The following is a 26,008-nucleotide window of genomic DNA, read 5'->3' on the forward strand; positions in this document are numbered from 1 at the left end:
TCTGTCTCACACTTACCCCGGTGGATAATTTGCGGGGCCCTCCAGTGAGAAACGCAGCTAGTTGAACACAAGTAAAACAACGTGCATGGTCCTCGGACGGACCAGCTCTACCACGTCCTCAAGTATGTACTCAGTATTCTGGCTGCCCCCGAAAAGTGGGGACGAAACGCTACCTGCATCCACACGATTCGACCACCATGTCCTCGTACTGTTTATAGACAACGTTATTGCCCGCGTCGATGTACAGAATACTGATGGGGCTCAGTCTGGTGGGGACGCAACAGCTCGGCGGAGTGGAGTTGGGGTCCATGGAGTTCATGAGGGTTTGGATGATGGCGTGGTTCGTGGGTTCTAAATGAGATCGTAGGGGGAAGTCACACACCCCTTCGCAGTGGTACGCCTCGTAGTCCAGGGGGGCGATAATCCAATCATCCCAGCCCAGTTCTTTGAAGTTGACGTGCAAAGGCTTCTTACTGCAGCGGGACTTGGACCTCTTCCCGTGTCTCTTCCCGTGCCGGTTGGTAAAGGCGGTCCGTCTCTTCCTGCGGCCTTTCAACAGCAGTCTGCCTCGCTCGGCCGAACCTTCTGCGGATTTAATGTTCTGCTTCATCTCGCTGAACAGGTTTTCTTTTTTCCGAGTTCGGGTGAAAACGACCAAAACTGCCTTTTCTTGGAGCGGCCTCCCTAACCGCCCAAGGCCCACCTGCCTAAAGTCAATCTCAAACCTGCTTTTACACGATGTCACCTTAATTTCGAAGCAGAGTTGGGCGGGGTGCGGGAGTTTAAAGACCTCCCAAACATCAAAAACTTCCCATGCTTGTTTCTTTGAGTGGGACATGTCAAGTCTCCTGGACTCCAATAATTTGGGCGAGTTTCCCTGGGTGAAACACGAGTAGAGCTCAATGTCATACAGGCCTGGCGGCGTCTTCCCGAAATCCTCTGCCGATTTCCTCAGGATCCTCAGTTCGGCCCCGACCAGTTCCTCTTTATCCGACAACGTTGCGACGTCGAATAGATAGTTCTGCTTTCTGAAATGCGGGTGTGAGGATTCGTCTGCAAGGAAAAGGAGAGACAGAGGTGTCAGCAAGTTGTAAAAGCATAGGAGTTTCTGCAGGTGCTGGAAATCCATCACTCCCATCAGGAAGGAGGCGACGGAACATCCACGCCCGAACCACAGAGTAAAATGGAGGGGGGAGATAGGAGTACGAGCTGGCAGGTGATAGGTGAGACCAGATGAGGGAAGAGGGATCGACGTTTCGGGCAGGGACCCTTCATCAGAACTGCAAACAGGGTCTTCCCCCTCACCCTGCCTTCCCAGCCCCGGAGAAAGCTCGTCCCGAGACGTTCATTCCCATAGATGCTGCCTGGCCTCCAGGCATCAGAAAGCTGGGAACCACGCGGGTTAGTGGCGTCATCAGAAAGCTGGGAACCACGCGGGTTAGTGGCGTCATCAGAAAGCCTGGAATGACGCGGGTTAGTGGCGTCATCAGAAAACTGGGAACCACGCGGGTTAGTGGCGTCATCAGAAAGCTGGGAATGACGCGGGTTAGTGGCGTCATCAGAAAGCTGGGAACCACGCGGGTTAGTGGCGTCATCAGAAAGCTGGGAACCACGCGGGTTAGTGGCGTCATCAGAAAGCTGGGAACGACGCGGGTTAGTGGCGTCATCAGAAAGCTGGGAACCACGCGGGTTAGTGGCGTCATCAGAAAACTGGGAACCACGCGGGTTAGTGGCGTCATCAGAAAGCCTGGAATGACGCGGGTTAGTGGCGTCATCAGAAAGCTGGGAACCACGCGGGTTAGTGGCGTCATCAGAAAGCTGGGAATGACGCGGGTTAGTGGCGTCATCAGAAAGCTGGGAACCACGCGGGTTAGTGGCGTCATCAGAAAGCTGGGAACGACGCGGGTTAGTGGCGTCATCAGAAAGCTGGGAATGACGCGGGTTAGTGGCGTCATCAGAAAGCTGGGAACGACGCGGTCAGGAGAAAAGCCTCTCTGCACATTATATTGGTCAAGTAGGTTCAGCAACTGAGATTACATAGGTAATTAAAAATTCTATTATATATCATAAACATATACTTTGCCTATAATAAGGCCATAAGACCTAAAAGCAGGGTTGGGCCATTCGGCCCATTGAGTCTGCTCTGCCATTCCATCATGGCTGCTTTATTAACCCTCTCAACCCCATTCTCCTGCCTTTTCCCCGTAACATTAAACAGCCTTGCTAATCAAGAACCTATCAAGCAACTGAATGCTGGAGGAACTCAGCATGGCAGGCAGCGTCTGTGGGAAAACTGTCGACGTTTCGAGTCGAGACGAAAGGCATTTTTCCATCGATGCTGCCTGGCCTGCTGAGTTCCTCCAGCATTTTGCGTGTGCTGCCTAGACCTTTCTATATTCGGTAGGTTTAAATGAGATTCCTCTCTCTCCCCCCATTCTTCTAAACTGCGGCGAGTACAGGCCCAAAGCCTTCAGACGCTCCTCATACGTTAATTTCCGGAACATTCTCGTGAATACATTGCATGTGGAGTATAATTAAAAGTTCTATTTCTATAGGACGAATGCTAAATAAAATTACTGATATGTTATAGACAGAGGTTAAACCTCCTTCTAAGCTCATGAAATAAAAATCTCCACACATTTTCACGACACGTGTCGGTGATAATGCGCGCCAAGGCAGCCTAGCGGTTAGCTTGCTGTTTGACGTACCTTGTCAACTATTTTAAAGATTTGTGTATGATGTATCCTCGTAGTAAACTCAGCAAAAATAGAGCATGTTATTGAGACGGCTAATAACTTTGGCTCTCAGAGGAAATAAAATCTGTTCAATATCCTGCCATCCGGACCACAGCCCTCCGCTCTGAAGGAAGACAGTTTTACCGTCGGAAAATCCGTCGCTCCCTCGTGTTAACTGTGATGATTAAAGAAATAGGCACCATTCACACGTACACAACGCGTCAAACGTTTACGCACATCGAACAGTACAGGCTCTTCGGCCCACGATGCCGTGCCGACCCGTTAAGATCAATCTAACCCTTCCCTCTCACATATCCCTCCATTTTTCTATCATCCATGTACCTATATAACTAAGAGTTGTTAATTGTTCCGAATGTGTCTGCCTCTACCAGCACTCTTCCACACACCCACCACTCACTGTTAAATCAAAACTTGCCGCCAGTCACCTTAACGCTGTGCTCCCTCGTATTCATGAGAGGACGGGCAAAGGAAGTCATCCCAAGGAACAGAGATACAAACCACTTGAGATTTGGGGAGTGTGAGGTGTCCAGGGAGGGGCGTCACCTCTGGTGACGGGGCTTGTCCTGTCCACTCTGGGGCTGCTCACTCACATTCGGTCCCACAGCTCTCACCTGTTGGCATGTGACAGCGGCCGCCCCCAGTCCATCGCTTCAACAAGCAGGCTAAACCAGGCGGGGGTAGCCGGCGGGCCTCATACCCCGGTGAGATCCGGTCAGTTCCAGCGGACTACAGCGAGCTCCGGCGGCCAGGAAGGTGGTTCGTCGTGGAGAGGAGCGAGGGGCATGACAAGAGACAGAAGAAATCATGGCCATCCGCTGCAACCAAGGAAGACCCCATTTGTTACGACTGCTCGTACAGCGGGACCCGGACTTCCGAAATCGACAGAGTGCACGGTTTTTCCACTTTAAAAGCTCTCACCCACGGGTCTCCCGTCATTGTCGGCCAAGTTACTTTCATAAACTCATGCATATTATCATACTCGGGCACTTTTATTTATATTTAAAATGTTGTCACAACACGAATTGGCGCTACGAGTATTAGACATCCGAATTCCAATACAGCTTCAGTCGACTGAGAAGCATTAAGTCCGCAAGAGCTGTACCAGAGCTGTACACACAAAATACTGGAAGAACTCAGCAGGTCAGGCAGCCTCAATGGCGAGGAATAAGCAGTCGATATTTCCGGGTCGAGACCCTTCATCTAGACAGGACTGAGTCCTGACCTGCTACGTTCCTCCAGCATTTTGTGTTTGTTGTTCTGGATTTCCAGCATCTGCAGAATCTCTTGTGTTTATCACGAGAGGTGTCACAATTTGCAATTGAGCTATAGGATCAAATAAAACCGGAATTTAAATACAGTTTTCAGTTTATAGGAGATATTTAATGTTGCAATGGATAGACTTTCAGAATATCTGCCTTCACATTTAATAGATGACATTTTTTTGTGATACCTACCAAGATTTCTGCGTATTCAACGTCACCGAAATAATACCGTGTTCTTAAAGCAGGCGTCATTTATCCCTTGTTCTTGCTTTAGAGTTTTCACTTTTTCCAGTCTGCACTGAGGAGTATCTTCTCAAAGGAAATGCAGCAGTTTGGATGTCTGCCAGAAATGTATGATATCCTAATCCGGGTTGACCATTGAAATAATTATGGAACTAGCGCGCCTTTCTTTGCCTCGCACAAATAGCGTTTTGAATTACTCATCGAATGTGTTTTGGTAACCGGAGCTAAGGCTTTAAATCAGAAAGTGTAAGGGAAGTGACCAATCAGAATAAGGTTTAATATCAGCAGCGTCTGTCGTGAAATCTGTTGTTTTGTGGCAGCAGAACTTTGTAATACATAATAATAAAACAGTAAATTACAATAAGAAATATGTGTGCGTGGGGAGAGAGAGAGAGAGACAGCGAGCTCGGGTGCCAAAAATTTTTGTACAGTGCGTATTTGTCAACTATTAATTTTTAGTAAGTATGTATAACAGTTAAATAGAATAAGTAGTGCTAAAAGAGAACAAACAAAAAGAAAAGGTTGCGAAGTGAAGTAGTGTTCATTGGTTTATTGTCCATTCAGAAATCTGATGGCTATTCCTAAAACGTCTTCGGGCTCCTGAGAAGAGGGACGGCATAGCCCTGGGTGATGATAGACGCCGCTTTTTGAAGCATCACCTTTTGAAGATGTCCCCGATGATGGATCTGGCTGAGTTTACAACTTCCTGCAGCTTTTTTGTAGTTTCTGCAGGTAAGTATATAGAAGCCAATGAGATGTTCGTGTCTGCAAACCTGTGTGATTTACATCTTACATAAGAAAGTAGAACACTACCGCATCGAAACAGATCCTTCGGCCCAACTAGTCCATACTGATCTATAAACCTGCCTAGTTCAATCAGCCTGTAGCAGACCATCGCCCTCCATACACCTCCCATAAATGTAGCTATCCAAACTTCTTTTACAATCGAACCCATATCTAGTGCTTGTGCTGGCAGCTCGTTTCACACCCTCAGCACCCTCCGAATGAAGAAGTTCCCCCTCAGTTTCCCGTTAAACATTTCACCTTTCACCCTTAACCCATGACCTCTAGTTGTAGTCTCACCCAGCCTCAGAGGGAAAAGTCTGCTTGGGTCAGGTCAGTTCGCTCTGCTCGGGATATTCCAGTTAATCTGCATGGAACAGTCCAGATATCGTTGCACAAGACATTGTGCAGATGCTGGAAATCGAGAGTAACACACACAAGATGCTGGAGGAACTCAGCAGGTCAGGCAGCATCTATGGAGAGGAATAAACAGTCGACGTTTCGTACCGACACCCTCCATCGGGATGTTGTTTGCCCCATGACCGCAATGAGGCGCGCCGTTAACTCCAAGAAGAATAACAGTGCCAACTACAATGCAAAGAAAAGATCAGTGTAAAGTCCCCCCCCCCCCACCAATTCCAACTTCTGCTAAAATCAAATCATTTATGATTAAAGAACCAAGCAGTGTGTTGTTGTTGTTGTTGTTTTTTGCTAGGCTTATTTAAAAGTACAGTATCGGGAGAAACCGGCCCTTCCGACACATCCAGCACCTGCCAATGTAGCACTAGCCCAGGGGTCGGCAACCCGCGGCTCCTGTAGGAAACGGGTCCAAATGGCTCTTTCAATGGTAAAGGTTACCGACCCCTGCACTAGCCTAATCCTTACAGGGAAGTTCACAACGACCAATTAATCTTCTAGCCGGCAGGGTTTTGGTCTGTAGGAGAAATCCGGAGCACTGGGGGAATCTCAGGTGGTCACGGCGAGAACATACCGGCTCCTTGCAGGCTGTTTGGCTATCCAGGATGCGTGCTGGAAGTGCAGACGATGTTCAGGCCAAGAGCTATTCGGCCCATCAAATATGTTCTGCTACTCCATCATGGCTGACTTATTATCCCTCTCAACCCCATTCTCCTGCCTTCTCCCCATAACCTTTGACACCCTGACTAATCAAAAACCTATCAACCTCTGCCTTAAGTATACCCAATAACTCGGCCTCCACAACTATCTGTGACAAAGAATTCCACAGATTCACCACCCTCTGGCAATTTCTCCTCATCGCTGTTCCAAAGAGACATCCAGCTGTTCTGAGGCTGTGCCCTCTGGTCCTTGGCTCTCCATCGTAGGAAATATCCTCTCCACATCCACTCTAGACCTTTCAATATTCGATAGCCCCTCTAATTCCAGCGAGTACAGGCCCAGAGTCATCAAATGCTCCTTATAGGTGGTTTAACTTTACTGGCTGCAGCGATCACATAGTCTGATCAAATCAGATGTTTTATACAGATATAGCTTGCTCATTTAAGCACTGTACGAATCTGTAGCTTTTATAAAATTATTTTGTAGCACAGTACTTGAAGGCAAAGTAATATCCTGGATCTGTATTCGCTTTCAATGCCACAGTTGTTTGGCTACTGAAATGCCTTGATCCACAGACAGCCTCTACTTTCTGAGGAGGCTGAGAACGAGCCATCTCTACTCACGTCATTCTATAGATGCACAATAGACAGCATCCTACCACACTGCATCAGTGCATGATATGGAAACCGCACTGCTGCAGACAGGAAGGCTTTACAACGGGTAGTCAAAACTATCCAATGCATCACCCGCACCAGCCCACCTGCCATCCAGGACATATACACAGAAAAGTGCTGGAAAAGGACCAGTAACATCATGAAGGATTCCACTCACCCTGCTCAAACACTGCTTGTCACACTCCCACTAGGGAGGAGGCTACATGGCATCCACCCCAGGACCACTAGACTTCCCCCTGCAGTAAAGCTGATCACCCATTAACCAACCCCACAAACCCCTAACCACCACTACTTGACCATTTCCTTCCAGTGTCACTGTATGTACAGACACTCCAGTGCCTAGCCTCACTTTATGGAGATACAATCCATCGATGTAAATAACTCATCTTAATGTACTTATATTTATTGTATGTTTTATAATGATGTTCTTTATATCATTGTTTATGTGTTTTTTTCTGTGCTGCTTCAGATCCAGAGTAACAATTATTTCGATTTTTACACTTGTCTACTGGAAATGACAGTAATCAATCTTGGGTTTTGAATCTTAGATTATTTTTAGCGCAGTTCGTAGTTGTGAAATATTACAAATTTAATTTGCTGGAGCGTAGAAGATTAAGATGAGATTTAATAGAGGGATACGAAATAATGAGGGGTATAGACAGGGTAAATGCAAGCAGGCTTTTTCCACTGAGGTTGGCTGAGACTACAACCAGAGGTCATGGGTAAGGGGAACATTGAGGGGAACTTCTTCACTCAGAGGGTGGTTAGAGTGTGGAATGAGCTGCCATCGGAAGTGGTGGATGTGGGTCCGATTGCAATATTTGACAGAAGTGTGGGTAGGTACATGGACGGGAGGGTTATGGAGGTCGATGGGACTAGGCAGAATAATCGGCACGGACTAGATGGGCCCAAGTTCCTGTTTCTGAGCTGCGGTGTCCTGTGATTCTATCATTCTACTATCCCGGATGTTTATTCAATGTAGATGGCGCAGTTCTTTGGCAAATACAATGTCTTGTTTCGCAGCTGGCAGCTGGATTCACTTGGACCAGAGACGTCTCTAATAAAATGTGCAGAACTGAAGGAATTATTATTGATAGTGCACTTGTGTGTTATACTGGGGAATTGCCTAAGAGATTGCTTTCCAGAATGGAATCAGTCGATACCACACAGGCCGAATGCTGCCAATTTTAGCAGATTTGAAACAGATGACCGATTCTCGCTCTTGTCTCTAATGTATACACTTTGATTGGGAATGTATTTTAATAATCTGCCCGTTCACGAGTTGATCCGCGCCTGAGCGTCGGTCGTGTTATTTTTACAACACTGACTTTATTTTTAAACGAAACGATGCAGACAAAATGCTGGAGGAACTCAACAGGCCAGGCAGCGTGTATGGAAATGAATAAAGGTCGATGTTTCAGGCCGAGACGCTTCACCAGGACCTGAACAATGGGTTATGACTCAGCCCGAAACACCGGCACTTTGTTCCTCTCCATAGACGCTGCCCGACCTGCTGAGTTCCTCCAGCATTGTGAGTGTGGTGCTCTGGACTTACGGCGTCTGCAGAATCTCCTGTGCTTATTTTTATTTTACAAACTATCTTTAGGGGAGATCTGACAGCGGTTACCTGGATTAGAAGGTATGTGCTATAATACGAGGTTGGACAAACTTGGGATATTTTCTCTGAGCGGTGGAGGCTGAGGGGTGATCTGATAGAGATTTATAACATTATGAGAGGCAATGATAGAGCAGACAGACAGGGCTGAACTGTCTAATACCAGAGGGCATGCATTTAAGGTGAGGGGTAATTTCAAAAGAGATGTGAGGGGCAGGTTTGAGAGTGGTTGGGGCCTGGAATGTGCTCTCTGGGGTGGTGGTAGAGGCAAAAACATTCGAGACGTTTAGATAGGCTCATGACTATGAAGGGAGTGGAAGGATATGGACATTGTGTAGGCAGAAGGGATTAGTTTAGTTGACAATTTGATTGCTAATTTAATTGCTTTGGCAAGCAAGAGAAAATCTGCAGATGCTGGAAATAGTATTTCAGGATGTATACTGTATATATTTCCCTGACATTAAATGTACCTTTGAATACAAAGTAACGCACACAAAATGCAGGAGGAACTCAGCAGTCCAGGCAGCATCTATGGAAAGGAGCAAACAGGACGTCTCGGGCAGAGACCCTTCAGCAGGACTGGAAGGGAAGAGGAGGCCTCCCAAGAAGCATGTGGGGGAAGAGGAGGAAGAAGTACGTGAGTCCGGGAGATGGGGAGGGGTGGTAAAAAGTGAATAAAGAGCTGGAAAAGGGGGAGTCTGATAGGAGAAGATAGAAGGCCATGGAAGAAAGGGAAGGAGGAGGAGAGCCGGGGGAAGGTGATGGGCAGGGAAGGAGATGAGGTGAAAGAGGGGAACGGGAATGGAGAATAGTGAAGGAGAAGGGGGGCAATTACCGGAAGTTCGATAAATCGATGTTGATGCCATTAGGTTGGAGGCTAACCAAACAGAATATAAGGTGTTGCTCCTCGGGTGCCTGGACCGTGACTGGCCATCTTGGCCAAGCCCAGGAGCAAGCCCAGCAGTAAATCCTCCTGGAGGCTCATACTCCGCCGTAGTGGGTGTCCTTACATGAGGAGCGCGGAGGAGCAGCCCCTTCAAATATTCAAGCTGAGGTTGCAACCTCACGCTCCATACGAAGGTGGCACACCGTCTCCACCCGGCCACACACAGGACAGGCGAATGGCGCGTCAGTAAACCGGATAACCATTGTGAAATTGCGTTTTGAAGACTGGCGCAGACGTAGGCAGCAAAAGGTGTTTTTTTTTCTTTTATATTGCTCCAGTTCCGTACATTGTCAACAGGATTTAAATCGAGTGTTCACCTCAAATGCAACAAACATTTACGTAGAAGAAGGCAAATGCGACGTCAACATTCCTTTCGGGAGGACCAGAATATAAACTCAAGGACGTATACTGAGGCTATATCAGCCCTTGGCCAGACTACACCTGGAGTATTGTGAGAGTTTTCGGTCCCTCATCTGAAAAGAAAATGCGCTGGCATTGAAGAGGGTCCGGGGGAGGTTCGTGAGAACGATCCCGGGGAAAAAAGGGTTAACATAGGAGGAGCGTTTGATGGCGCTGAGTCCATCTTGTTGGAATTTAAAAGGAGTGGGAGCTTACTGAAACCTATCGAATATTCTAAGGCCGAGAGTGGATGTTTCTGTAGTGAGGGGAGTCTGGGACCAGAGGAAACATCCTCGGAATAGAGGGATGTCCATTTAGATCAGAGATAAGGAGGAATTTATTTAGACAGAGGGTGGTGAATCTGTGTAATTCATTGCCGCAGACGGCTGTGAAAACCAAGTCATTTGGTATATTTAAAGCGGAGCTTGATAAAACCGTAAGTCCTTAAGATATCGTCTGTTTTTTTTGTATTTTCTCTCCATTTAAAAAATAGTCAACTTTTCATTTCTTCTACCAAAGTGCATGAATTTAAATGATAGGTTATTAGTAGGTACAGGGCCCTGGTGAGACCCCACCTGGAGTATTGTGTGCAGTTTTGGTCTCCAAATTTGAGGAAGGACATTCTTGCGATTGAGGGAGTGCAGTGTAGGTTCACAAGGTTAGTTCCCGGGATGGCGGGACTGTCATATGTTGAAAGATTGGAGAGACTGGGCTTGTATACACTGGAATTTAGAAGGATGAGAGGGGATCTGATTGAAACATATAAGATCATTAAGGGATTGGACACACTGGAGGCAGGAAGCATGTTCCCGCTGATGGGTGAGTCCAGAACTAGAGGCCACAGTTTAAGAATAAGGGGTAGGCCATTTAGAACAGAGATGCGGAAAAACTTTTTCACCCAGAGAGTGGTGGATATGTGGAATGCTCTGCCCCAGAAAGCAGTGGAGGTCAAGTCTCTGGATGCATTCAAGAGAGAGGTAGATAGAGCTCTTATAGATAGCGGGGTCAAGGGATATGGGGAGAGGGCAGGAACGGGGTACTGATTGTGTATGATCAGCCATGATCACAGGGAATGGCGGTGCTGGCTAGAAGGGCCGAAGGGCCTACTCCTACACCTACCGTCTATTGTCTATTAGTCAGGGCATCAAAGGTAGAGGCGAGACGGCCGGGGAATGGAGTTGAGAGGGGTCATGAATTAGCCATGATGGAATTGCAGAGCGAGTGCCCTTCTTCTCAAATGTAACATGTCATTTACAAAGTATTTGTCGCGAGGAGAGCAAATGGTTCTGTTCCCGCATGTTGGGTCCCGTGGAGTCAACTTCCTCCCATCTGATTTCCCTCTTTGCCCTTCTCCCTAATCCTGAAGGGTCAGATGATAATGGACTTCCCGTTCCGCGGATAGGCTGCGTCAGCGTGCGGCCAACCCGTCAATTAGCTGAAGAAGATAGTCCAGCCATTATCAATACTCTGCAGAGATTACCTGCCTGGTGTCAGTGGTCGCACAACCAGGACTTCTGATGTTCACCAGCTGCTCATTACGACCATCCACCGCCTGCTCCCATGACCACGTGACGCTGATGGGGGCGGGGGGGCTAAGCAGGTGCTACACCTTGTCCAATGGTGGCCTGCAGGCTAGCGGAGGGAAGGAGTGACTAACACCTCCTTTGGTAGAGATGTGTCTCCACCTCGGCACCCGCTTGGCAGTTACGCACACATCGATATTCACGCTGGTAAGGCATGGTTTTGTACGCTAAAGACACATTCGAAATGAAGAATAATTCCTATGTTAAGTGAGGCTTCACCAGTGCTTTATAATGCATCAACATTACATGCTTGCTTTTATATTTTAGTCCATTTGAAATGAATGCGAATATTGCATTTGTCTTGCTCACTACAGACTCAACCCGCAAATTAACCTTTAATGAATCCCGCACGAGGTCTCCGAGGTCCCTTTGCAACTCAGCATTTTCGTATTTTCTCTCCATTTAGTAAACAGTCGACCCTTTCATTTCTTCTACCAAAGTGCATGACCATACACTTCCCGACACTGCATTCCATGGGCCATAAACTTGCCCATTCTCCTAATCTAAGTCCTCTCTACTTCCTCGAAACTGCCTGCCCCTCCACCTATCTTCATACCGTCTGCAACTGTCGCAACAAAGCCATCATCCAAACCATTGATAGATAACGTAAAGAGATTCGATCCCAACACAGACTCCTGTGGAACACCACTAGTCACTGGTAGCCAAACAGAAAAGGCTCCCTTTATTCCCACTCTTTGCCTCCTGCCATCAGCCACTATCACCCATGCTAGAATCTTTCCTGTAATATGGGCTCGTAGCTTGTTAAGCAGCCTCATGTGTGGCACCTTTTCAAGGGCCTTCAGAAAATCCAAGTACACAACATCAACCGATTCTCCTGCTTGTTATTTTTTCTAAGTATTCTAACAGACTTGTCAGGCAAGATTCTCCCTTGAGGAAACCATGCTGACTATGGCCTATTTTATCGTATTCCTCCACATATCTAACAACCGACCCCAACATCTTCCCAACCGCTGAGGTCAGACTAACTGGTCTATAATTTCCTTTCTTCTGCTTCTCTCCCTTCTTGAAGAGTGGAGTGACATTTGCAATTTTCCGGTCTTCCATAACCATTCCGGACCCTTTCACTTCCCTCCCAACTACACAATGATGTTAATCTTAAAGGAGACCATGAGATTGGGGAAGATTAGTTGGTCGTTGGCAGATGCATCGAAACAAAAAGAGTGTTTACGCTGAATGAACCAGATAGGCGGGTTAGTATCAGATTCAGCGTTTAAAGTTCCAAGCTCAAAAGTAAGTTTATTATTGAAGTACATATATGTCACATATGCAACTCCGAGACTCATTTTCTTACCGTCATTCACAATAAGTACAAGAAAACGCAATGAAGGGCTGCACACAAACGACCAATGTGCAAAAGATAACAAACTGTGATAATACAAAAAAGAAAAAAATCAAAATGATAATAAATAAATGATAAATATCGAGAATATGAGTTGTAGAATCTTTGAAAGTGACTCCATAGGTTGTGGAATCAATTCAGTGCTGAAGTGAGTGAAGTTTTATTCACACTGGTTCATGAGTCTAATTGGTTGAGGAGTAATGACTGTTCCTGAACCTGGTGGTGTGGGTCCTGAGGCTCCTGTACCTCCTTCCTGATGGTTGAGGGGTAATGACTGTTCCTGAACCTGGTGGTGCGAGTCCAGAGGCTCCTGTACCTCCTTCCTGATGGATGAGGGGTAATGACTGTCCCTGAACCTGGTGGTGCGAGTCCAGAGGCTCCTGTACCTCCTTCATGATGGTTGAGGGGTAATGACTGTTCCTGAACCTGGTGGTGCGAGTCCAGAGGCTCCTGTACCTCCTTCCTGATGGTTGAGGGGTGATAACTGTCCCTGAACCTGGTGGTGCGAGTCCAGAGGCTCCTGTACCTCCTTCCTGATGGTTGAGGGGTAATGACTGTTCCTGAACCTGGTGGTGGGGGTCCTGAGGCTCCTCTACCTCCTTCCTGATGGTTGAGGGGTAATGACTGTTCCTGAACCTGGTGGTGCGAGTCCAGAGGCTCCTGTACCTCCTTCATGATGGTTGAGGGGTAATGACTGTCCCTGAACCTGGTGGTGCGAGTCCAGAGGCTCCTGTATCTCCTTCATGATGATTGAGGGGTAATGACTGTTCCTGAACCTGGTGGTGCGAGTCCAGAGGCTCCTGTACCTCCTTCCTGATGGTTGAGGGGTAATGACTGTTCATGAACCTGGTGGTGTGGGTCCTGAGGCTCCTGTCCCTCCTTCCTGATGCAGCAGAGAGAACAGAGCTTGTCCTGGGTTGGCGGGAATACCCAATAACGGACGCTGCTTTCTTGCGACAGAAAGGAAAGACTTAACGGCGAATTTCCCTGAACTCACAGAAAATCTGGTGATTACAGTCAAGATTTACATGCAGATTTAAGCGCGATGATGAATCCTGATTACTGATTCGATGCAGCTAAATTCGGTTCGGTGAGCCGTTTAACGGCCACGCCGGTAATAAAGTTCAGAAAACCAGTAATAGGCAGCGTGCATTATGAAGAGATCCGAGGATCTGAATTCCTTGTTAGCAAAAGAATATTGTGCAGATCAACAGATCGTCATGAAGGCTATTACCGCTTACTCAAGATTCAAGATTGTTTGATGTCATTTCCAGCAGGCAAGTGTAAAGGAGAATGAAATAATTGTTACTCCGGATCCGATGTACCCCAAAAAGAAACTCAACAAGATACAGATCACAACTATAATAATAAGAACACGATAAATATAAATACATAAGATATCTACTGCATATACACAGATTGATTGTATGTCCGTTAAGTGACGCTATGCACAGGAGTGTCTGTACATTAGGTGCCTGACAGGAAATAACAAAGTGGTGGTGGGGGGTGGGGAGTTGTCGCTTATTATCTTTTCGGTACTTTGGACTTTAATGAAGCACTTTGTGTATAGACTTCAACGTTCAAATGAAACGTGTTACCAAAGTCCCTGTATGTCATCACATGCAACCACACGCAGAATGCTGGAGGCCCCGCCGAAACTTCCTGGCCTGCTGAGAGACAGAGTCTCTCTTGTTTGTGATTGAATATACAACCCCAATATTCATCTCCTTGCAGGCATTCACGGGAAAATAAAGGAATGCAATAGAATCAATGAACGCCTATACACAAACAAAACTGACAAAACAACAACACTGTGCAAAGGAAGACAAATCGTGCAAAGATTTATTTTAAAGCAAATAAATAACACTGAGAACGCTGAGTAGTAGATACGTTGAAAGTGAGTCTGTAGGTTGTGGAATCAGTTCAGTGAGCACAGAGGGATTCAGTAGAGTGTACAACAATGGGCTTCATGTTTCAGAAATGATGATAATCTTCTGGCGAGATTTTAGAGAAATTTGACTAGACAAATCCCTTCTCTCTATTGTCATCAGGAAGAAGGTAGAGGAGCTCCAGAACCCACACTACCGGGTTCAGGGACAGTTACTACCCCTCAGCCATCAGACTCCTCTACCAGAGGGTTTAACTTCACTCAAATTCGCTCACCTCAACACTGAACTTTTCCCACAACCTATGGACTCACTTTCAAGGACTCTACATCTCATGTTCTCAATATTCGGTGTTTATTTACCATTATTATTTGTATCTTTTCAGCTCAAGCTGGTAAAACCTGAGGTACGGACATAGCCAAGCATGCTAATTTCTTAATAGCTAGGAACTTTCTGACTATTCTAGTGGTATTGTGGCTTTCTGGAGATTTACACAGATATCGCTGTGTGGGCCTAAAAGTTTAATGCTGTTGTGTAGTGACTTTGGGATGACACCAATTGTAGATATTACTATCGGGATAATGTATACCCTGTTCATGTTCCATAATTTCCTCTTTCAATTTCCTCTTTTAATTCAGCGTATTTCTGGTGTTTTTCACTTATTTTCTGTAGGTTACGTCTGTTTGGGATGGCTTAATATATTAAATAAGTTGTTCCTGCTTGTTTATCCTGTGTTATTATATCCAGACAGTTATTATGGATTGTCCTATCTGGAATAACGGATCAGGAAGAATATAATGTGCAGGAATCTGACTCTAATACTGGATCATAAACACAAGCTGTGGTATTTTTATGAATTTGTATTTTAAAGCAAAATTTTGATGAATGATGTTGTCGCTTGCTTGTGCCTGTGTAAGTAATCAGATTGAGTGAATACGTTGGATTGTTTCTGGTTTCTCTTGGCACTTTCTGCACAAATCGTCTTGAATTTGTTGGACTTTGATTATGTATTTTTGACGTTTTTTGTGTGTGTTAACCTCCCGGTCCTGTATTGCCACAAGGAATCGTCTGGTTCTTGGAAGAAGTCTCCAACTCTGAGCCAAGCCTTTCTTGTCGACAGCTAGTCTGCCCGCATCCTGGGATGTCTTCCAGGGAGGATCATGCTCTTCCATTGGTTAACTTTTTTTTCCTGTAGTGATAATTCCTTCATATTTAATATAATTAATTTCTCTTTCTTTTTGTATTTGTTATCTTTTACATATTGGTTATTTGTCCGTCCTTTTGGGTGAGGTCTTTCATTGAATCTATAGTGTTTCTTCTATTTACTGTGAATGCCCGCAAAAATGAATCTCAGGGTCGTACATGCTGACATTAATGTACTTTGATAATAAGTTTACTTTGAACTTTTGAAATGGGCGGGCGGGCTGTCTGATGACGGAAGTTCGGGCAGGTAAGGCTTGTAGCTGTTGGCGTTTAGCAAGTTGAAGCTGCCTCGGTTGGAACAGATGAGATGCCGACAGGTCTTGGCCAACGGTTGTCGAGAGGAAATGTCCTCTGGTAGGAGAGTCTAGAATTAGAGTCACTGCATTAAAAATAAGGAAGAGCATGTTTAAGACAGAGATGAGTTTTTGCCCCCTAGCAGTGAGTCTTTGGAGTCTTTTCCCCTTTCTCAGTGGGCAGGGGAAACGGTTTTTAAGTATTTTAAGACAAAGGTCGGAAGATTATTAATATTAAGAGCTGATGTTTTCTGCCCAGGTTGTGATCAGATTAGCTATAAACTGCGGTACATGATTGAGGAATTGAATAAATTTGTAAACCCAGCCAGCTCCGTTTGCACACTGGCCTCATCGGCATTAAGGACATCTTCAAAGCGCATCGCATCAAAATGGCGGCATCCGTCATTGCGGACCGCATCGACCGGAACTGATCTTCTCCTCAAGAAGGAGGCACAGAAGCCTGAAGACACATACTTCAGAACAGCTTCCCCCCTCCGCCATTAGATTTCTGAATAGACATCGAATCCATGAGCAACACCTTGTTGTGTTTTTCTTTGCACCAGTTTACAAAAGTCTCAGGCATATTTAGAGCTGGACTGCCTAACATCTTTTGCAGAGTACTGGAGTAATTTTATGTGTTGCACTCTACTGCTACCACAAGGGAAACAAAAACAAATTTCATGACATATGTGAGTGGTGATAAACCAGATTCTGATATTGGTCTCTATTGTGGGAAGGGGGCAGGGAGAGGGGAATCACGGTTGGGAAAGGGGAAGGGGAAAAGGAAGGGAGAGGGAAGCATCAGAGAGACATTCAGTAATGATCAATAAACCAACTGTTTGAAATCAACTTACATTGCCTGGTGTCTCAGGGCTGGGTGTGCCTGCACCGGCGTCACTCCCACCCCCACAACCTCTCCTGGCACTCCTTAACCTGCCATCAGTCCCACACCCCTCCCGCGGCGCTCCACCCTCGCCATTCCCAACGTCGTTTGCTCCCGCCAGATTCACAAACTCGCTCTCCGCTCCGCGTTGACAAATACAGTGCTGTGCAAAAGTCTAAGGCACTATATATGCCCAAGACTTCCGCACAGAACAGTATACATATTTATTATTGCAATCTATGTTTTATTATTCTGTACTGTTGTTGCAAAAAAGCAAATCTCATGACATATGACAGTAATATTAAACCTGGTTGGAATTCTGGTGGCTTTCTAACCCTCCCCTCCTGAGCCATGTTATGACAGAATGCTTGGTGAAAGCGAAGACAGCGCTCTCGGCTCGCCTGTGCCTGTCTGTAATCCGAGCAGAAACTTCTAATAAGACTAGAGTCTGGTTACTCTTGGCTATTTCATCAGACCTGGCTTGTCGTGTTGGAAAATACCAATTTAAAATCCCAAATGAATCTACCGAGACACCAACGTGCCGCGCTGGCGGCACAGAACGGATCTTTGTGGAGCTGATTTGCGGCCGTTTTATTGAATCTAGGACAACGTCTACTTCCGATTTATGGAGCGCGGTTCTCTGAGAAGGCGCTGCTTTTCGCTGTAGCTAAAGCAAAGTTCTCATACCAAATTAGATTGTGTATTCTCAAAGTACAAACACGTCACCATATACAACCCAGAGATTCGTTTACTTGCGGGAAAAAACCGCCGACAACCAAGATGGACAAGCAGCCACTGTGCAAAAAGAAACGACGATTTGTGCAAATACAAAAGTGAGAAAAATCAAGTTACGATAATAATAACAATATAAAAGCAATAAATATCGAGAACATGAGATGACGAGTCCCTGAAAGTGAGCCCATGGGCTGTGGAAACAGTTCAGTGATGCCCTCTTCTCATTGCTACCATCAGGGAGGAGGTACAGAAGCTTGAAGACATATACTCAATGATTCAGGAAAAGCTTCTTCCCCTCCCCTATCAGATTTCTGAATGGACATTGAACCCATGAACACTACCGCACTACTTTTTCTTTTTTTCTCTCTCGTTTTGCACTACTTAATTAATTTAACTTTTATATATATGTATGCACATTTCTTACTGTCGTTTACATTTTATCATTATGTATTGCATTGTAAAACAACAAATGTCCCGACATATATCAGTGATAATAACCCTGATTCTGATGGGACGAGTACAGTTATCCCCTCTGGTTCAAGCAGCGACGGGAAAATGAATGCAAAAGAACTTTGTTCTATTAGTTGTGAGAATAACATATGATGCAGCGATTTACCTGGGAAAACGCGATCGGAGTTTATGAAGGTACGAGGGTAAGGGTTGTTTGCATTAAACCCGGTCTTTACCGCTGATTAAAAGTAATTAACGTCACAATCTTTTATTCCAAACTATTATAATAAAGCAAATGGCACTGATTTGTCAACAGCTAATACAAGATTGAAAGGAATGCGACCTCAAAAATTCAGCTATTAATATTTCGTTTTACACAATGATATATCAGCGGCGGTTCCCATCCCATAAACACAATGTGTAAGATATTTGTACGCGACCGTTTAGGCCCTTTCTTACCACAGGTTCGAGTTTCCTTTTGGTCGGAGAAGGTGCCCTTCTGACTATCTCGCTGATCGTTATGATATCCCCTCTTCCTTTCCATTCTCTCAACACGGTGTAATATTAAACTTAGATTGGAACCGTCTGTTATAGCAGCCACTTGAAGCGTCTGTTCTGCATTAGTTGTTTTATATATGAGTCTCAAACAAATCGAATACAAGGTCACCGAATAATTAACAGTTTCCAATTCTCTCTTCATCCATTAAAATACTTTCCTGATTATATTTCATTTCCCCTGCGTCTTAGAGTTTTAAAGACATAGTTTTTTTGCGTTCAGTTATATGGTATCCAACGTAACTGGTTAAATAGAAAAACTCTATGTCTTAGAGTTTTTAAAAACATAGTTTTCCTTTTGCGTTCTGTTGAAGATTGTCATTTCTAGTACACACGTGTAAAGGAGATGTTGACAAACAAATTGTTACTCCGGATCCGGTGCAAGACAAAAAGATAAAGAACGGAATAATAATAAAAAAACATACACAAGTAGCTTCTACACGTAGACTGATTGTAGTCCAGAAAGTGACGCCAGTTATATGGAATTTAGCGTAGTTGGTTAGATAGATAAAGTCTACGTCTTGGAGTTCTAAACGCACAGATTTTTGCGTTCAGTTACATGGAATTCAGCGTTTTGAATAGATACAAAATCTCTACGTGTTGGGATTTTTAAAGATTTCGGTTATTTTTGCGTGCAGATTTATGGAATCCATTGTAACCGGATTCCAATGTAGAAGAAAAGTTCGTTCTAAAGGTCAAAACAAACGTATTAAAATGTATTCCACCGGTCCCCGACTTGCGTTAAATTTTGCATTACTATGAAAATTTATTTTCACAGTATAGATACGTCAACATTAAACCCTGAGATTAATATTCTTGCGGGCTTTCTCAATAAATACAAAGAAATACAACAGAGTCAATATGAAAGACCAGACGCAACAACGGCCGACAGCCAAAGTGTCTGCAATTGAAAAACCGGGGCGAATAAAAATAACTTAAATTGCTTGAACGATTATTTTCCCCCCAAACAAGCAGACAGTGCCCCAGAATTAAAGCTGTTCTTTCTGATTGGTGACGGAACGGAAGATTTAATACTCTATGTGTCACAGACATGTAACACGCGGGAATCCTGTGTAGCCATCACGAGGGGTACCACGCGCACTAAGTCAATCACCGCTTGATTTAAAAGTACTTTTTCTTTCAGCTTTAGATTCCGCTAGTAAATCCGGCGTATTTTCCTTAATTCCTTCCCCTAATTGTCCTGTTTTACTCTGCACGGTCTGTTGCCGTGGGTCCCCGGGCCAGCGCGCTCCCATCTGCGTTTTAATGAGTTACTTCATGCACCAAAACTAATGTTACTGCATTCGACTTGTTCTTGTCTGATCTTGCGACCGTAACGGACGATGAAATTCGCAGACGTCCCTCCCCCTTGCGCTTTAATCTATCACTGGAGAAGTGGGGTTAATGGCGGGAGTTAGCGTTGGAGCCATTAGGTGCTGCGAAAAAAGTCCGACTGGTATGGAGGGTCGGGAAAAGCCGCAGAGAGTTGCAAACTCGGCAGCCCCATCATGGGGACGAGCCTCCCCAACATCGAAAACAACTTCAAACGGTGTTGCCTCAAAAAGTCAGCATCCATTATTAAGAATCCCCATCACCCAGAAAATGTCCTTTTCTCATTGCCCTCATCAGGGAGGAGGTACAGGAGCCTGAAGACACACACTCAACATTTCAGGCACAGCTTCCTCCCCTCTGCCATCAGATTTCTCAATGGACAATGAACTCGTGAACACTTCCTCGCTATTTTCCCTTTTTTTTGCACGGCTTATTTAATTTATTTTCTTATATATTCTTATTGTAATTTAGAGTTTTTATTACTTTTTATTACAACGTACTACTGCCACAAAACAACAAATTTCAGGGCATAGGCCGGTGATATTAAACCTCACTGAGGTTATTTTAAACTGATCCGGGGCTAGGGAGTCTGCTTAGTTGCAGGGAGCAGCGGAATTCGCATCCAACAATTAATAGCTCGCAAAGTAGCGGTCGCGGAGGGTGGTAACTAGTAAAACTGAATAAGCATCTCCAAGGAGCGGAAGTCTGTGGAGTTTTCGGGATTTGCTATTGGCTGGGCCAGTTCATTACGGGAGTACAGACAATATTTGATATATTGTGACATGAACACGCAATTAGATCATTGAGTTCAAATACTCAAATCACTGTCTTTCTGCTAAACGACCCTCAGTAGGTCCTGCGCGGGGTCACTGCGGTGACACATTAAATCACATCAGCGTGGACGGAGAATGTGTACACAAAGAGCACAAGCCCCAGCCCAAAATTGTGTTAGCAAAGTGACAACACTAGCGGTTACTTTCCGCCGGCTTCGCGGATACGTTAAACATATGGCGCTACAGGAATTTACTTCGCATGAATTTAACATTGTAAACCTGATTACGGGGTAAAATAATTCAAAAAGCGGCCGGGTCTGAGCTAATCGGGTTACAGCAAATGCCAGATATCTCGATGTCGTCAAAACTACTCCTCCAACGCGCTGCAGCCACGGCCGCTAATTAAATCACCTCCGATTAACGATTTTTGTCCTTCAGAGAATAAGCCATTCAGCCCATCAGATCTGCTCTACTATTCCATCGTTACTAATTTATTATCCCTCTCAACCCCATTCCCCAACCTTCTCCCTATAACTTATGACACACTGACTAATCAAGAATCTATCAAACTCTGCTTTAAATATAAAGACTTGGCCTCCACAGCTGCCTGTGGCAATGAATTCCAGATTCACCACCCTCTGTCTAAAGGGGCACCCCTCTATTCTGACGCTGTGCCCTGAGTTCCCAGACTCCCCCATTGTACGAAGCATCCTTTCCACGTCCACTCTGTCGCATTAGGGTTTTCAATAAAAAATGAAATCCCACCCCTCCTCCTCATCTCCAGTGAGAATACAGGCAAAGGCCCTTCGGCCCACAATGTAGTGCTGAACCAATTGAATTATCAATCAAACAGCCAACTAAACTGATCACTTGTGCCCATAGGACGTCCATATCCTTCCATTCTCCTCACAACTCTGTGGAATTAATCAAAAAATAACCAGAAATAGCTAGCACGAGAGGGCACCGTTTTAAGGTGCTTAGGAGTAGGTACAGAGGAGATGTCAGGGGTAAGTTTTTTACACAGAGAGTGGTGAGTGTGTGGAATGGGCTGCCTGTGACGGCGGCGAAGGTGGAAACGATAGGGTATTTTAAGAGACTCCTGGATGGCTACACGGAGCTTAGAAAAACAGAGGACTACAGGTAAAGCCTAGGTAGTTCTAAGGTAAGAACATGTTCAGCACAGCTTTGTGGCCGAAGGGCCTGTATTGCGCTGTAGGTTATTCTGTTTCTATGTTTCAAACGCGAGGAAGTAGATTTCAACCTGCAGCGTTTAACCAATAATTTAGCATTAATGCAGCAACCGCTATTAGGAATCCCCACCACCCATTTAATTTAATTGCCATATATATCTTGCTGTAATATGTACTGTATATATAAAGCGTATTTATTTATTATTATTATGTATTGCAACGCTTTGCTACCACAAAACAACAAATTTCAGGACAAATGCCAGTGACATTAAACCCAGTTCTGATGCTGATTCTGACAGTGGCTTCTTTTGCCTCTTTCACGGCCAGGTTTCGTGGCCCAATAACAACTAAATGTTTGGGTGTCATTCGCCTCTGCGCGCGTGCTATGTTTTCTTTTAAATTACTCAACAGTCTGCTGATCAATTTACCGAATCCCCGGAAGCTTCTTCCACTCGCACAGTGACTTCATTTTAATAAAAACTCTCAAGATGACTTGATCAACTTAGTTGCCCCTTGTCCGATCAGTGGAAGGGGCAAAGGCGGCTTAAAACCAGTCGTTTCAGGCAGATGGGGCTCGCTAACCGTGTTTGGCAGCTCATCCAGGAGAAGGAAAACTCTGATCTCAAACCTCCGCTGCCTAGCAGTTATACCCACTTAAGGGGAAGGCTTCGGGGGCAAACATAGAAAACCTACATCACAATACAGGCCCTTCGGCCCAGAAGGTTGTGCCGAACATGTCCCTGCCTTAGAAATTACTAGACTTCCCAAAGCAAATCCGGAGCTGGACTCCCTCAGTCGGTCCTCGGTTGAGTTCAACACGACGCCGCTGCTGCCAAACTGCATCGGTCTCTGCCGCTCATCAGCGTGAAGAGGGGACCCTGCTACACGAGCAACAGCTTGCTCTGCATACCGTACTGCACTGGCTTACAGCTGACATACATTAACATTACAAAGTAGCTTCAAACTTTCGCTACATGCTCAAGTGGATCAACACATTTCAAATGGCAGGTTACCCCAAAATGCTGAATGCTACTCTTTATTTTGTCTTACTGCGCATGCACTTCTCCGGTTAACCCCCTTTCCTCCCCCCCCCCCCCCCCACACACACACACAATTATAATTGAAACTACGGGAGTAACCAAGTCGACCATCTGAAGGGTCGCATGTTTATATCCATCAAGGCGAGGACAGGGAGATAAAATTCCTTTGAAGTGAATACGTTCAGCCACCGATCATCCGGCTGATTTCTTTTAAACTGGGAGGTTATCCGTGTCGCTGTTGTATAACAGGCCGTACGACACCCCAGGACCAAGTGCCTATTGTGGTGTTATCAGCCTCAAAACTGAAATTAGGAAGAGAATAAACACGGCCTTGTGCCTGCACCATACACAGGGTCAGAGTAAGACACACAGAATGCTGCGGGAACTCAGCGATCCTCTATGAAGAGGACTGTTTTGGGCCGAGGCCCTTCATCAGAACTGAAAAAGTGCGTCCTGAAATTCATTAAAAGTTTCAGGAGACTGGGAATGTCACCAAAGACTCGCAAACGTCTCCAGGTGGGCCGGGGAGACCATTCTGGCTTTCTGGTGTGAAGGGGCCACGGCACAGGATCGGAAAAAGCTGCAGACAGTTTAAACTCAGTAACTCCATCATGGGCACCAGCCTCCCCAGCATCAGGGACACCTTCAAAAGGTGGTGCCTCATGCATCATTTGGGACCCCCATTAACCAGGACAGGTCCCCTTCTCATTGCTACCATCAGGGAGGAGGTACAAGAACCGGAAGACACACACTCAACATTTCAGGAGCAGCTTCTTCCCCTCCTCATCTGACTTCTAAACGAACAATCAATCCATGAACACTGCTTCACTATGTTTTAATGGTTTTGCTATCTTTTGCGCTACTTTTATATATATCTTGGTATAATATATGGTTAATTTTTACTATGTACAGCTGCCGCAAAAATACTGTATCTTACGATTTATGCCAGTGATATCAAAACGTGATTCTGATCAGCAAAACAAAAAAATCTGCAGACGCTGGAAATCTGAGCAACACACAGAAAATGCTGGAGGAACTCAGCAGGCCAGGCAGCGTCTGTGGAAAAGAGTACCGTCGACGTTTCGGGCCGAGACCTTTCATCAGGACTGGAGAAAAAAAAAGATTTGCATCATCCCTTGCGTTTGTGATACATTGAGAACTGGGTCGCTAACTGTCAGCCGATTACAAACTGCCTCAGAATGACAGTTTCCAACGGTTACATCCAATGATCAGTTTAGCAACATTGACAGCGTGCACTTTAAATAATGTGAATCTCGTACCTGTGGAATCCTTCAAGGGCGGAGGAATATTATTATCCTTCTTTGTTCCTTTCAACCCCTTTCTTTTGAGCAAGATTAATCCGCAGTTTCAGTTTGTGCAGAATGCCGTTTTAACGAAAGCAGAGATCACACTGAACTCTCGGGATCCCCATAACACGCACTAACGTGATGTCTATCTTTGCCAAACTTTGTAGAAGGTAGCTGGACAGACCTCAGTACAACTACACCGACTCCCACGCGCAGGCGGCACTAAGGTAGTTCTGAGTCCGGCTAAAAACTTGCGTTGGGGTCTGCTTGTTTAATATGACTTTAAAATACATCTTAAATCTATTTGCAAATTCATGTTACAAGTGATCCCATGTGATACTAAATCAAAAACAGCATTAGCCAACTGGGGGGATGTTGTCGTAGAAAGCTGCTAAACTTTGCAAAGTGCCCTGTCGTGCCTGAAGCGACAACGCCGGTAACTCCGTATTAGTACATGGAACAGTACAGCACAGAAACTGGCCCTTCGGCCCGCAACGTTGTGCTGAACCAATTATATTAGTAATCAAATGGCAAACTAAACTAATCTCTTCTCTCAATACGATGTCCATAACGTCCTAATTCCCTTACATTCAAGCCCCTACCTAAACGTCTCTTAAAGCCCCGTCCCTAATGTTTCTGCCTCTACCCCCACCCCGGACAGCACATTCCTGGCACCCACCTCTCTCTGTGTAAAAAAAAACTTGCCTTTCACATCTCCTTTGAAATTTCCCCCTCTTACCATCAATGGATGCCGTCTGGTACCGTATCAGACATTTCAACCCTGCTAAAAGGTACCGTCTACCCGTAAGCCTTTCACAGTCTTATAAACCTCAACGAGATACCTCGGTCTCCGCCGCTTCAGAGATTAAAAAACCAAGTTTCTTGTGATAGCACATCTCAGCTCTCTTAAAACTTAGACCCTTAAGTGCATGCTCTCTGCTATTAGAATTCCAGAACCTAATATTATCTTATTATTGTACTAATATCTTGTCTTATTTATTTTTAACTTTTCAAAACTAAAGTCTTCTGTCCGCCCCACAAACGGTGAATGCCCTTTCCTGAGATCGGCTACAACCCCGTCTGCACCAAGTGGCCCGGACTGCAGCCGGCAGTAACGGCCGGTCGGAGGGGAACTCGGGGTCCGACTCGCAGCGGGAGCGTTACTAGGAACGGATTTTCTCTCGGGACCAACCTTCTGCTTGGTCTACGAAACTCGTGATCGTGTTGGCAGACTTTGTAGCGCGGAGGATACTGGCGTTTAGTCCAAGTTTCTCGGCTGCAGAGTAAGTCCTGTACATTGCCATCATGAAGTGGTGCGGGCTCACGCCGCCGGTCCGCCGGTGACCGCTCCCTCGGACCGGCAACGAGCGCACGGTGCTATCCGCTCGGAGCGCCGCGCCGCCGAACGCTGTCCGGGAGGAGGAGGCGGCGCCCGGAGCAGCTGGGGACAGAGCTGCCGGCTCCACGCACTGTAAACCCCACCAGCAGCAGGTGACCGAGCACAGGAGAAGGGCAGCGGTTCGGAGCGGCTCCATCCGGAGGGGAATTGAGGGGCGCTCCGCCCGGGCGCGGCTCTCTTCAAGCACACAAACGCACGGTACCTTGACTTCCCTGCCGCGGCCGCCCGTCCGCCGCCCCACAGTCCCGACGTGCGCGCCGGCCC

General features: G+C 45.8%; 1 protein-coding gene across 1 annotated transcript; it reads right to left on the reverse strand.

Moving 5' to 3' along the window:
* Positions 1-169: 169 nt before the first annotated feature.
* Positions 170-26,008, reverse strand: gdf6a (growth differentiation factor 6a). Its single transcript, XM_059958174.1, has 2 exons — positions 25,538-26,008; positions 170-1,053 (listed from the first exon to the last, which is right to left on the reverse strand). Exons 1-2 carry the CDS (start codon positions 25,878-25,880, stop codon positions 170-172), a joined length of 1,227 nt encoding a protein of 408 aa, XP_059814157.1. The 5' UTR covers positions 25,881-26,008.

Source organism: Hypanus sabinus, chromosome 1 (genome assembly GCF_030144855.1).
Source record: "Hypanus sabinus isolate sHypSab1 chromosome 1, sHypSab1.hap1, whole genome shotgun sequence".
NCBI lineage: Eukaryota > Metazoa > Chordata > Chondrichthyes > Myliobatiformes > Dasyatidae > Hypanus > Hypanus sabinus.

Excerpts from the sequence above, each read along its gene's own strand:
- gdf6a (XM_059958174.1), bottom strand. The coding sequence starts at position 25,880 with ATGGAGCCGCTCCGAACCGCTGCCCTTCTCCTGTGCTCGGTCACCTGC. Across the intron at positions 1,054-25,537 it reads TTTCGTAGACCAAGCAGAAG|ACGAATCCTCACACCCGCAT; the intron begins GTTGGTCCCGAG and ends TTTTCCTTGCAG.